A 14,411-nucleotide genomic window follows, 5' to 3' on the forward strand; every position below is an offset into this window, starting at 1 on the left:
TGTCTACAGGATTGGAAACAACACTGTCAGGACCAGGGGTGATATGAACTAGTACACCTTAGGAGCGGCTGACCTGGGCCATGTTCATAACAGTATAGGCTGGCCTGGCATTTCTAAAATAGGATATTAAAAATTCTTAGGGTAAAAGAAAAAACAAGGGGCTCTTATTGTGAAGTGGTACTTTTTTACTCTATCAAAGATTTTGCTCCAACAGTGCTCAAACAAATGTTCCCAGTACATTTAAAGTAGAATTCAGTTTCTAAAAAGTAAGATTAATCCATAATTAAGTAATAGAAAATTGTCTGGTCATCTTCTCTAAGTTCCTTGTGGTTGGTAGCTGAGCTTCTGGAAGTTTCTCTCTAGCCTTTCCTGTGCCTTTGCATAGAGCTCCTGGGCAGGCTTCCCATGTCTCGCAAAGCCACGGGCTCCCTTTCCAAACACACACAAAGGCCAGCACAGCCACTCACTGTTCCAGGAGAAGGCAGGGCTGGGTTCGTCAAAACACCACTGACATCCGAGCACATGTATAGTTAGGTATGTGTTGTGGAATATTCCTTTACACTGTGTGAAGATATTTCACTGTGATTGGTTTAATAAAAAGCCAAATGGCCAATAGTTAGGCAGAATTTGGGGGGCAGAGAGAGCATAGGGAAGAAGGGTGGAGTGGCAAGTAGACACCAGGACTCAGAGGAAGCAGGATGGGCAGGAGAGAGTATAGTTAGTATAGCCATGAGGCAGAAAGTAAATAAAAATCAGTTAATTTAAGTTATAAGAGCTAGTTAGAAACAAACTTAAACTCTTGGCCAAGCTTTCATCATGAATAAGAAGTCTCCTTATCATTATTTGGGAGCTGGCTGGCAGGACAGAAAAATCCACCTACAGCTATGGCCCTAGGCAGTCCCCAGATCCTGCCACCTATGTCAAGGTCAAGCAGTCATGGTGTGGGATGTCCTTCTGTATGCTGTGAATAAGTGTTGCTTTTATTGGTTGAAGAACAAAGGTGCTTTAGCCTATGGCAGAGCAGAATGTAGCTGGGCAGGAAATCCAACGAGAGATACAGGGAGAAAGAAGGAGAGAGACACCAGAAGGAGAGAGACACTGGAGGAGTGAGATGCATTACTGGTAAGCCACGGGTCACCTGGTGATATATATATTAACAGAAATGGGTTAATTTAAATGTAAGAGCTAACCAGTAATAAGCTGAGCCATCGGCCAAACAATTATAATTAATATTAAGCCTCTGAATGAGTATTTTCTAAGTGGCTGTGGGACTGGCAGGTGGGGCAGAAAAGACTCCAGCTACACAGTCAGGCACCCAAGGAACTAGACGCCAGGTCAGAAATAGAAGGGTTTCTCTTCTTCCTCCCTTGATCATGGCCCCAAAGGCCTGATGACCTGGTCTCCTGTTCTCCCTTGTACTTTCCACTGTCTACTCTGTGGTCAGTAATCTTGGGTAATGGCCATCATTAATGGGTCAGAGGAAAAGCAAAAAGACGACCCTTCGAGAGCAATGATGAGGACAAAGCCAGGATATGTGTGACAACTTTTCTATCAGTGGGAGAAAATGATATGCAAAACACATGCAAATTTGTCCCTCGTGATGCAGCTCAGCCAGGCTCATCCTCCTTGGGAAGGCCTCGTCCTAGATAGAAGTGAGAGCTGCTCTAACTGCAGGTCACCTGGAGCGTTCGGTGATGAAGTAAGTGACCACTGAAAAAGGCCTGAGTCCATGCCCCTCAACCACCACTGGCAATCCATGTAGGGTCTTAGTTTGGAGGTCAGCAGCAACACCCAATAACCTTGGTAGGGTCTGGGGCTGCCAGTCTCTCTCTCCTGAGGAGGAGTCAGGACTCCATGAGAAAGGTGCCGCATAGGAAGGTGATGACCTATGAAGCAGAAACAGGGATGCTAATCAAGTAATCTACTGGGGTGCACTGCAGCCCTGGAAGGTATCGTGTCTGAGCCCTTCAGGAGAGGCACAATCATTCTCGTCTGTGGCAGAGGCTTCCTGCTTCCTCAAGTCCTCTCAGCCTCAGGGTTAGGGAGGAGCAAGCAGAAAGCAAGCTGACATGCCAGGGACCTCTCCGCAGAGTCAACCAGAAAGCACACTGAAGCCGGCTCCCCATCTAACTCCTGTGCCTAATAAAATACCAGAAGTGATCCTTAAATTTGTATCGACATACAAAAATCCGTATCAATGTAAAATACTTAAGACTAGTAGTTGCTTTTTAGTTTAAAAGTAGATTCAATGATCTTACCCTTTTTATCCTGTCATTTCTGGGGGGAAAAGGAGAAGGAAAGGTAGGAAAAGAAGGGAACAAAGACAAGAAGTGGAAAAAACAGAAGGAATGGAAAGAAGAGGGGATGCCAGGGAAGGCAGAGGAAAAGACAGGGAAGCAGAAAAGGAGAAGTCACGAGCTCACCGTGGATCAACCTTACCGCCGTTGGAGGGACAAGCCCTGATCATTCTGATCGCTGCATGATGTACTCTGCTGGCCTGAGTGCTGCAAGCTCTCTCCCAAGGGTGCCCTTCCAACGTCTTCCAGCCTACCAGAGCTCTGGCAAAGCAGCTGGTGACAGACATGCCACTAAGCTTGTGATCACCATGCCCATCCCTTGTCTGGGGTGCTCAGCCCCTGGCTGAAAGGATACTGTAGTGTCTTCATGTAATTCTGGATGGCCTGGAGCCAGTCTGGGATCGTCATGGACAGCCTGTAGTTTGGGACCTGGGGAATTGAAGGCTACAGAGAGAAAGAGAGGGGAGCTCCTGTTATTGAGTCGCTTGGGGCACAGCTCCTAGAGCAGGGTATGGGGCTGGACTCAAGGGAGAGCTGCCCCTGTGAGCACAGATCTGGTGTCGTCACCAGCAGCCATGGCCCGTCCTCCACGGCATCTCCCTCCTAAGATACCTGTCCACCATTGAAGGGCCCTCTAGGCCCCCTCCAAACATACGCCACAGTGAACAGAGTTGCCTTCTCTATGGGGACATTGCCTTCTCGAGGCCAGGGACCACGTCCTGTGGAATATCCCAGAGACTGACCTAGGAAACTCATTCTTAGATTTTTAGCACGTGGTCCCTTCTGCAGCCTGGCTAACAGTGACCCCATTATACGTGCTCCCCTCTTAAGCATCGTGGACACAGGACATGAGACAAATGGCTCCCACGATAAATAACTGCAGAAGAATGGGTACCAGCCATGTGTACCATTTCTCCACACTACACACCTCCCATGCCCACTGCTTCCCTCCCTGAGCCTTTACCCCAAGGACAAGATTAAGGAAGGTCCTCGGCTTGCCGACTCTCCCCAGGTAAGTGCTGTGCCCCTGCCTCATGAGGCACCCTCATGGCAGCCCAGTCGACTCTCCTCCCCCAAGTGTCTACAGTCAGCACTAAACCCAACCACTCCCGACACCAGGACACCAGCCAGACAGGAACACATTACGCTTGTTTATCTCCACTGACTCCTCGTCGTCTCCACGTCTGTGGTGGGCTTTGTCATTGGTGACTAAGGAACTTGGTCCCTATGAATGCAGGATTAAGGGAGGAGTCTCCTCTAGGCATTAGCTTCTTCAAAGATGTAGAACTGGTGAAAGGAAAGATTAGTCTCATCCTCGGAGAAAACAGGGCCAGCTTTGCAAGTGGAAGGGGAAGCTGCTAGTGAAACAGCTGATAGAATGGGGCCAGCCTAGCTGGGCCGCAGAGCCGGGCACAGTGAGAGATGGGCACAGAGCGTTAGGCATGCATGGGGTAGCCCACGCCGAGCATGGGATAGCCCACCCTGAGCATGGAGTGGCCCACGCCGAGCATGGGATAGCCCACCCTGAGCATGGGGTAGCCCACCCTGAGCATGGGATAGCCCACGCTGAGCATGGGATAGCTCACGCTGAGCATGGGGTGGCCCACCCTGAGCATGGGATAGCCTACCCTGAGCGTGGGGTGGCCCACGCCGAGCATGGGATGGCCCACCCTGAGCATGGGATGGCCCACCCTGAGCATGGGGTAACCCAATAGCCCACCCTGAGCATGGGGTGGCCCACGCCGAGCATGGGGTAGCCCACTCTTCCCCCACTTGTGCGCCGTTTCCGCAGACATTCCCTGTTGATCATTACCTCTCTGTGCCTCTACTCAACCTTGGCTCTGAGGCATCCTAAATCCACAGAAACTGTCCCCTCAGCTGGAAGGGAAGCAGCCACACTTGGTATATCTCAGCCAAGGGACTGTGTGTGAGCATGAGCCCGGCCCTGTGGACACGCACACACACACAGACCAACTGTGAACATGAGCCCGGCCCTGTGGACACACACACACACAGACCAACTGTGAACATGAGCCCGGCCCTGTGGACACGCACACACACACAGACCAACTGTGAACATGAGCCCGGCCCTGTGGACACGCACACACACAGACCAACTGTGAACATGAGCCCGGCCCTGTGGACACGCACACACACCGACCAACTGTGAGCATGAGCCCGGCCCTGTGGACACGCACACACACAGACCAACTGTGAACATGATCCCGGCCCTGTGGACACACACACACACAGACCAACTGTGAGCATGAGCCCGGCCCTGTGAACACACACGCACAGACCAACTGTGAACATGAGCCCGGCCCTGTGGACACACACGCACACCGACCAACTGTGAGCATGAGCCCGGCCCTGTGGACACGCACACACACAGACCAACTGTGAACATGATCCCGGCCCTGTGGACACACACGCACACAGACCAACTGTGAACATGAGCCCGGCCCTGTGGACACACACGCACACACACAGGCCAACTGTGAACATGAGCCCGGCCCTGTGGACACGCACACACACAGGCCCGACTGTTCTACAAGCCACATTTTCTCTCCAACTTCAACTCAAACTCCCTGTCTGGGAGAGTCACTTTGGAGAGAAAAGGTTCCAATTTGAACATTTGTTCCCATGACTCGATTTGACACCCCCCACATCAAACACACTCACACATAAACAGTTTTTCACACACAAACTCACACGTGAATTCTCTGTCCAACCAACATTAGCAAGTGTTGAGAGTTCCTTGTTTTTTCACAGTGACTCCCACACGTCTACCAAGCCTACATAACAACAAACCAGAGGTTTCAAAGAGGTGGGAAGAGAAGGGAGGCTGATGAACAGACCCCACCCCCACCCAGCAACTCCATGTTGGAAGTGCTAGGCCAGGTCCAGCGCAGGAAGGGAGACAGATCCCCGTCCAGACACGTCAGGATGTGAGGGACGTGAGAGATCAAGTCCCCACACGGGTAGCCTGTGACTTGGCTCAGGGTCCATTTTGGGAGCTGACCACAGAGTTATTTCCACCTTTCCCCCACCCCATGGAGTCCATAGATCAGGGTGTGAAGCAGGACTCCAAAGGCAGCTGGGCCTCAGAATAGCAGCCAACGGCGCCCAAGGGATTTAGGAAAACAGCTGCAGTCACCTCAGCGGGCTGCGGCCACATTTGCTCCCAAGGAGGACAAATGCAAGCGTCCCCCACGTGGGCTGGAGCAGGGCTGTGGTCAGGAGAGCCAAGATACTCTGTGGAGAATACCTTCAGCGGCTACTCACACCCTGAAGTCAGGTGAGTTGCCTGGGGCTCAGCCTGGGGCAACTTGGAGCAGCACCTTAGGCAGTCAGTGCTCCGCTGGATTGAGTATAAACCAGAAGGGCCCCTGAGGTATAACGATGAATGCACACAACGCTCTCTCTCCTGCCAGCTGGAGGCCTTGGTCCAGGACAGGACCCCTACAGCCTCCGCTTGCAGGCAGGTAAAATAACAACACTGCCTCATCTACCCTGGGAGTTTATACAAAGGCAGCAGGGACCAGGCTATACATGGTACACACAGGGGGAGCTGTGCCATTATCCATCAGGAACATGTTCTCTGGAACTGGATTAAAGAGGCTCAGAATGAGCACGGATCCTAGTTCCTAGGCATACAGCCCTGAGGTTTTGCTTCCTGAGGATGTCTTTCTACTCAATAGGTGATAAGAACATCACCTCCATTGTCAGGTTCCACATGCTGACGAGGAGGTGATGCCCTTAACTCATGGAGACTTCATAAAGTGACAGAGAACACTAGGCTCTAAGAAAAAGTGGGGCCCAGCTCAGTGCCTGTGGATGGGTAGAACGGATAAACAAAGCTCCATCCTGACACAGGGAGATGCTAATCGGCTTTCAAAGGTAGGCATGTGTTGGGGACACACCAAAATGCAGGTGGACCCTTGAAGCAAGCCAACCTCAGAACAGCCAACACTAGGCCACGGTGACAGCTCAGCAGGACGTCTGCCTTTGCCACCAACCCTGAGTCTTGTCCCCAAAACCACACAGTGGGAAACGACCCATACCTGTCTGACAGCTCTAAAGGTAAATTTTATGTAATTCTTCATGCGTGAAGTTCCTAGAGTGGTCGGCTTCATAGATGAAGTTGGGAGTAAGCATTGGGCGGGCGTTATTGGGTGTGGCTAAGTTCGAAAGGGAAGTGAAAGGCTTTGGAGATGCAGGCGGTGATGGAACCATGACCACGTGCGTGTTCTTTATGTCACAGAACTTTCTATCATCCGGACAAAGTACCTGAGATGACCAGCGTATAGAGAACAAAGGTTTCAGAGGTTTCAGGTCACAGTCACTTGTACCTATAGCTTTTGGACCTATAGCACACCCTCAGAGGGAGCATGTGGTGGAGAAGGTCCGGTCACCTGGGGAAGGCTCAGGGGTTGTTGTCTTCATGGCTGTCCCAGCAGTGGCTATGCTGCCAGAGCCGCCGCTGAGGGAATTCTGTCCCCTCAGGAACCTCCTCTTTCAAAGCCACGAAGGGAACATAACTAAACCTCTGTCCCTTTAAAGAACTCAAGACTCGAAGAGTTGAGGTGGACTTCTGCTCCTCAGAGTCCGGACAGCAGGAAGTGTACCTCCTCTCCAGAAGCCCTCCTGCTTCTCCTCGACCCTCCTTAAAACCCTTCTCCGCCTGGCCCCTTCCTACCACCTCCTGTCAGCTAGCTGCTGACCCAACCTCCTGACCACAGGGGAATTTCACTTAATCTAACACATCTTTGCATCATTAAACAAATATTCCAGAGCGTAAACAAAAGTAACCCACCTTAAACTAATATTCAACAGTAGGGGGTCATTGTCCCAATTCTAGGGCACACTCCCTAATGACCTAAATCCTTTCTATGAGGCCTCACCTGGTAACAGCAGCCCAGGCTGGGGGCTAAGCCTTCGACAGGTGGCCCTTTGGGACAGTCAGAATCCAAACTTCAAGGTAGGTAATGTATCATGGATTTCACCACAATAAACAAATAAGGTCACAAAAAGTGGTCTACTAAGGGAGAAATGCAAACAGTGCCCCCCCCCGGAAAGGCTAAGTTTGCTAATGACATAAACTAAAGCCCTGTGAAATGTCATCCTCCATCTTTCCCTGCTGGTCACCTCACTCTGAAAGGCAGCCCAGGGCTGGTGAGGAAGCCCAGGGAAGTTTGAAGGATGTGGAGAAAGAGGCTGTGGGGTAAGCAGGGAAGAATAAGGAGAGCGACAGAGAAGACTCTGGCGGTCTGCCTCTCCTCTTCCTTCTCGCCAAACAAGAACACTGACAGACGGCAAGAGGGAGAACGGCAGGTGGGCACAGGTGTGTAACTGGCAGGACCGTGAAGAAGGGAAGGGGAAGCCAGGCCTGGAGCCAGGGACGAGTAGCATGAAGGAGACAGAATGCCAGGATGGCCCCGAGCTCCTGCATCAAAGGGTACAGTCTGGGATCTGGGCAGAGGTCCTGGGTCACGCCTAGGGAAGATCCAGACGGTTCTGAATCTAGGCCATAGAACGGAGGGCACACCCTGAGAACACAGGGTGCAGGGGCAGAGCCTGCAGGAGTCTCCAGTGCCTGCTCACACTTTAGAGCTCACCCTCTAATGTGAATTCTTTCCAAATTTAGAATCACCACGAAAATGACACACACACACAGAGGCCGCAAGAAACCAAGTCGCTTTTCTGACTGAGCCGCCCTGGGGTCTGGTCTCAGCAGTGGGCTCTGGGTACCAGGACGCATGAGAGCCAGACGGAGAAGGGCCAGTTGCTCCGTGGTACCTGTCACTCTCTGTCACTCTCTGTCCATTCTGTGTAACTCCAATGACTCCATCTTTTCTTAAATTACCTCAGCAAAAGCCTGGATTGGACCTAGTCAGGTGTTCACTTGGGCTCAGCAGCCACAGGTGGAGAAGGAGGGAGTCACAGTGGAGAGAGGCTCTCAAGTGAAAACTGCCCGCCCCATCCTCTCCCACCCCCGCTCCATGGGGAGATACCCGGGCCTTCAGGTGGACGTTACAGTCCCTAACAGAACGTCCTGTAGCTGAAGGGCGAGATACTATCTTGCCTCAGTTCACAGTCTATGGATAAAGTAGTCAGTCTTGCCCAACTTCAGCACCATCCCACCACCCACCTCTGGTGCAAATGCCCTACAGTACAGCATTGCTTGGCTAAGGAGGAAAAGTTGGCCCCGGGAAGGACTGCCAAGCTCTGGCGTTGGAGAGGAATGGCTTCTGATAGAGCAGCTTGAGATTTCCATGGCTGTGCCTGGGTAAGAACTAGGGTTTGGAGGACATTGAAGGCAGGAACCAGGGCTGAGGATGGAGAACCAGCTATTAGACTAGAGTTCCAGGAGCCAAGGGCCAGCCTCAAATAGTGAATCTGAGACTAATTTAGGCTATGTAAGACTCTCAAAAAAACAAATAGGCAATGTAGTAAAGTGAAATCTTACGTTCTTATTCAAGTTTAAAGACCCATTTGTCACCAGGGGTGGTGGGACATGCCTATAAGCCCAGATACAACCAAGACCCTGTCAAAGAACAGGGAGGAGGCTGATGAGACGGCTGGGGTGAAGAACACTGGGCTCAGTTGCCAGCACCCATATGTCAGCTCACAACTCTAACTCCAGTTCTAGGGGATCAAATCTCTTCTTCTGACCTGTGAGGGCACTCATGTACATGGTGCACAGACATACGTGCAGGCGAAACACCCATACACAGAAAATCAAACTTTAAAAGTTAAAACAATAGCCAGGTGGTGGTGGTGCATGCCTTTAATCCCAGCACTTAGGAGGTAGAGGCAGGCAGATCTCTGTAAGTTTGAGGCCAGCCTGGACTACAGAGCGAGTGCCAGGACAGCCAGGGCTACACAGAGAAACCCTGTCTCCAAAAAAAAAAGGGCAGGAGGATCTCTGAGTTAAAGGCCAGTCTGGTCTACAGAGCAAGTTCCAGGCCAACCAAGGGTTCAGAGTGAGACCTTGTCTCAAAAAAAAATGAAAAGCAAACAAATAAATAGCAACAACAACAAATCTAACGCAGCCCACAGCCTACACTGGGCAAGGCGTGTCCTGACTTAGCAGCAACTGTCACCAGGCTCTCATATAAAATACAAGATTATTCTTCTTTTCTTTCTTGAAACAGGGTCCCAATACACATTCCAGCCTGGCCTTGAACCTATTGTGGGGCCCAAGATGACCTAGAACTTATAATTCTCTTGCATCTCCCCTCTAGGTACTGAGACTACAGGAAGGAATTCACCACCATGCCTAACTGGAACATTCTTTTATGAAAAGAAAGCACTCCGCTATAATACTGGAAGCATGACCTCAGCAACACTTAGCATACTGCATCTCGTATGTGTTCATGCCGAGGACCGCCTGGTGGATAATGAGCCAAGGTTCCAGAAAGAGCAGACTGGCGCTGGCAAGAAGAGGATGAAGAGGAAGATGAGGGAGGAGGAGGAGGAGGGAGGAGGAGAAAGGGAAGGAAGAGGAAGCCACGGAGAACAGAGGCAGGGGGTCGCTGTCTTGTACTAATCCCCCGTCAGGAGGACTTGAATGAGACATCTTCAGCAACACAAAGATCCAATGCTTGTTCACAGAGAGGGGCTCCCACACGTGGAACTGGGGGGACGATGAAGGCACAATGAGGGAGGTGAGGGAATCAGAAAGCCAGCCCAGACAGTGCCATTCAGCCCTCTCCCTCTGGCCAACTCTTCCATGTTTAAGGACTCTGGTGGATCATGACGAGGAGAGAAAGACGAACTCAAGAGCCTGGGCTGTCTGTGTTCAAGAGCAGGAATAGTTCCTGCTGATGCTTGGGTATCAGTTTCTCACCAGACAAGCTGCGATTTGGACAGAATAAATTCCCTGCCTAGCAGAGTAATAAAACACAGTGGAGCAGGGAGCGGGAAGCAGAGAGCCTCCTCCACTTCCCCAAGGGTGCACACAGCCTTCTGGTCTGCAGACTTGCATGCTCAGCTCTGCGCAGTCTAGGACCTGACTACCGCATGGCTCTGGGTCTCAGGCAGTGATTCCTGCATCTTCTCAGGATCCTTCTCAGCAAACAGGGTCCCTAGGGTCTGGGCAGCCATCTCCATAGTGGCACACCGGGCTTTCACCTAGCTTGCATTTTGCTATTTTATATAACAGGACACTCCCACCAGGGGACATCCTCCCTCTGTAACCATATCCTTGGTCACCGAGTTCAATTGCTGGCTGGCTGGCTGCTCTCCAGAGTAAAAAGAGAGCTTCACTCTGCCTCTTCCTTTACCCGGGGAGACTAATTCATCCTGTGTACTGGAAAGTCCCTTTTAAGCCACAGCCAAACGGTTCCCGTTTCTCCCCTTGGTGCCAGATAAACTGGGAAGAGACAGTTCACTGTTTCTGCAAGCTCCAGAGGTAAAGTCACTGTCATTAATAGAGAGAAAGAGAGAGAGAGAGAGGAAAAGAAGGAGAGGAGAGGAAAAGAAAAGAATCGGTAAAAGTCTAGAAATGATTCACGCTGAGGAGTCTGAGTCTGGCTGGTTGGTTACACGTTCACTCACGGCTCCATAAACCATTTGCTAGGGGGACAGGGGAAGAGCAAAAGACACCACGGAGGACAGGCGGAGTGGACTTGGGGTTCTATGCTTTCTTGGAGTGGCTTGGAGTTGACTTGGTGACACTAGCTTTTGATGAAGAAGATGTTACAGGGGCTAGGTACATAGTGGATTTTGGCTTAGCCTAACCTTACATGGTCAAGTCAGCAAGTCTGCTGCCTGCCCCTTCTGGACTCAGTCGCTGGACTTGAGGTTGCTTTTTCCAGCTATGTCCTGACTGAGTTGGTCCCATCCCACCCATCCGGACCATCCCACCTTCTTCCAGCCGCGCCACTGACCTTTGCCAGGAAGGCAGCATTTCTGATAGCGCCCACCATCTCTCCCCCTTTGGGGTGGACCTTGGCGACATGCAGCCACATTCGCTCCCAGGTGTGGCTGTCGATCGGAAAGCCACTCTTGTTCACGTGGAACAGCACCCCACCGTCTTTGTCCTCCTCCTCCGAGCCCCCGCTGGTGGCGAGGCTTACTGGCCGCGCGTGGCTGCTCCGGGACCGGGTGCCTTTGGCGCTTTTGGGGTGGGGGCAGCGATGAGTGTCCGCGGCGGAGCCGGTCATGGTGAGGGGCACGCGGCGGGGGACTTGGGCGCGCCGGAGATCAGAGCCCCGTGGGGTTGGCCTTCATCTCTCACGGCTGCAGGACAGCGCTAGGGAAACTGCCGGGCTTCCCACTCACTGGCCGGGCCTGAAAGCAGTGGAAACAGCACACACTGCGACTCAGACAGGCTCCCGCCCATCCCCAGCCTCTCTGCCCCAGACCCACCCCCTTAGGACTAACGCGAGCCTCTAGCCCGGCGGATTACCTAGCAAGGCGGCTGGAAGGGCGCCACGAAGACTCACACCCAGCTGCACCCGGGGATGGGGAGGCATGCAAGGAGCACAGGGTGCAGAGAGGACAGGGTGGGAAGAAGCAAGACAGCTGTGTAGCAAGAAGACACGGGGGTACCCTCCAGGCTCCACTCATTCCCGGGTCCCCAGATGTGATGGATCACCACCGACCCACAGCCTGCAGGCACGTGAGCACCCAGGGCTGGCGCGAGGGCGCCGCAGCAGCTTCTGCTTGCTAAGGAGGCCTGGCGTCTTCCCGGAAGACCCCCAAACCCTGGCGCGCGAGGGGCGGCTCCAGCCGGGGTTCCCGGGCAAGCGCAGCGCCGCCCCCTTCCCTCGGGTTCCGCGCGGGCACCGTGAGTGGCAGCTGCGGGTGGTCAGGGCGCGCGCGGGGCACTGGGACCCACCTCGAGCCAGCCGGCCTCATTGCTGCAGAGGGCTGCTGAAGCTGTGGAGAATGTTGGCTCATTCCATCGCCCATTCTCGAATGTTATTCTGTGACATATAACCGAGTCACCCGGGCAGCCGCCGATGTTCTGGAGGCTTCCATTGGACACCGCAACAAAGAGGGGCGGGTCCCGGACTCGGGACTTTACAACCCGGAGCTGTGCAACTCTGTGATTGGCTCCAGGTCCCCAGACGGGAGGGGATCGGAGTAAGGGAAGGTGGGCTGCCACGCGAAATCCGATGCTGCGTGTTCCCGCGGAGCTTGAGTGACTCTCCAGGAACTGAGGTCCAGTTTCGCTGGGGCGGAGGTGCAGCAGCGATGGCCCCTAGATGGAACTAGGAGGTAGAGCGGGTCTTTGCGTTAGAGCCGTGTTCTAGTGACCCGGCCCTACAAAGTGGCTCAGGAAATGCTCCACATCAATACTTGTCGCAATCCTCCATTGCAAGTTTTTCTCCAGATTAACAAGTGCTTACAGCCTTCCATCTTCTGTTAAGCAGTCATGGATAACAAGGGCCCTCAATCCAAGCTGCCGTGAGACACACGAGGCTAGTCAGGTCCCTCTGACACAGCTATTGGTTTGTGGAGGAATGCTTGAAGCCAAGGAGTGGCCCTCCCACATTCCCCACTAAAACATTACCTTTTTCTTTTCCTCCTCCTCTCCCCCCCGCCCCCATTTTTCCCCGAGACAAGGTTCCACAGCCCCCAACCTGGCCTCAAACTTGCTAGGTTGAGAAGGATGACCTTGAACTCCTGGTCCTGTCTCCACCTTTCAATAGAAGAATTACAAGGGCCTTACACGTCCCGTTCACGTATGCTGGGAATTGTACCCAAGGTTATGCTAGGCAAGTAAGTACTTTACCAAATGAACTACCTCTCTCTTTCTCTCTCTCTCTCTCTCTCTCTCTCTCTCTCTCTCTCTCTCTCTCTGTGTGTGTGTGCGTGTGTGTGTGTGTGTGCGTGCACGTGTGTGCACATGTGTGGAGATCAGAGGACAATGTGCTGGTGTCCATTACTCGCCTTACACCATATAGCTTTCAGGAATCGAACTCAGGTCCTCAGACTTGGTGGAAGCCAGCACCCATTGAATCATTTCATCAGCCAAAATACCTTTTCCTTAATGATAGTGTCTTATTCCTTCTTCCCTTCTTCGTTCCCACCCCCCCCCCCCATTCCGGATCTTCTTCCTTTTTGAGAAAGACCAATAAAGGGAAGTGGGAAAAGCCACAGACCACTGACCCTGAGGCTCAGCAAGTCTAGTTTGCCCCTTGCTGAGCTGTGTAACCCTGGATACAGTTTGTCTGCTCTGGACCTTCACGTCTCTTTCTGAAGGGAAGAAAACCTGAGCCTTCCTCCCTAAGTTCCGGCTGTCAGGTTTTGTGACTGCAAACTGCTGTCTCCTGAACACGTAGGAGCCTGGCTGTCATAGTCTGGCTCTGAATTGGAGGACAACAGCCTAGCTTCAAACAGGTGAGTCAGCTGTGCCAACCATGGAAAGAAACAAACCTCCTGCTGGACACTATCGGGAAGGGCCCTGCGCAGGGGTCCATTTCTGACGGGGCTTGGAATGGAAACCTCAAGAGGCAGGCAGGGTGGGAGCCAGGATAAGCAGAGGACCAGAGAGGGTGTTGGGGACTGCAGACCACCAGACCCTGAATTTCCTGTAAATGATTTGTTTTCCTCTGCTCCGAGCAGCCTGCAGCTGCTCTGAGCATGAGACCCTGATGGTGGGGGAGTGGTTTCTGGTGGCTTGCAGCTGAAAGATCCCAAGAGCTGGAGCATGGCTAGCCCTATACAAGCTGACAATAAAGGGGGCATTCTTGTTTCAAGGATGACCTATGTCTCTGTCTGTGTGTCTTTGTGTGTTTAAATCTCCAGGCCCTTGCCCAAGACTCGCTAACCACCTCATAGTACAGGCACCTCACTACAGGCTTAGTACTGTAGTACACGCAGTACAGATGGGTGATATATGTGGAGGCCCCAGCGAGATGGGGGGGACTGGGGATCCCTGAGAGATTGCCCTTGGGAACAGAATGGTGAGGGTGAATTGAAAATGGGCATATGCGTTTTGACCCCCAGGCTCTTGCCTGGTAGTGGCTGCTGGTGGTGCAGGTGCCATAGCAGGAGGTACTGCAGAGACTGGGAACTAGAGGTTCTCTGAGGGACGCCTTCCAGAAGGCAGGAAATTAATAAAAGTAATAAAGAGAAGGCGGGAGGGTGAATTGGAGG

The 14,411-nt window shown here is 52.5% G+C and overlaps 1 protein-coding gene across 3 annotated transcripts in view; it reads right to left on the reverse strand.

Moving 5' to 3' along the window:
- The window catches only part of Vash2 (vasohibin 2), a 34,355-nt gene extending 22,080 nt beyond the window's left edge, over positions 1 to 12,275 (reverse strand). The window contains exons 1-3 of one of the 3 annotated variants that reach the window (XM_075989470.1): positions 12,145 to 12,275; positions 11,192 to 11,594; positions 2,653 to 2,741 (exon numbers count right to left, since the gene is read on the reverse strand). In XM_075989470.1, the coding sequence (XP_075845585.1) occupies positions 2,653 to 2,741; positions 11,192 to 11,467 (365 nt within the window). In that variant the 5' untranslated portion in view covers positions 11,468 to 11,594; positions 12,145 to 12,275. Of the gene's footprint in view, positions 1 to 2,652; positions 2,742 to 11,191; positions 11,595 to 11,712; positions 12,063 to 12,144 lie in introns of those variants that run through there. The other 2 variants (XM_075989471.1, XM_075989472.1) reach the window with 2 other exon arrangements.
- Positions 12,276 to 14,411: the final 2,136 nt, after the last annotated feature.

This window comes from Microtus pennsylvanicus, chromosome 10 (assembly GCF_037038515.1).
Source record: "Microtus pennsylvanicus isolate mMicPen1 chromosome 10, mMicPen1.hap1, whole genome shotgun sequence".
Lineage (NCBI taxonomy): Eukaryota > Metazoa > Chordata > Mammalia > Rodentia > Cricetidae > Microtus > Microtus pennsylvanicus.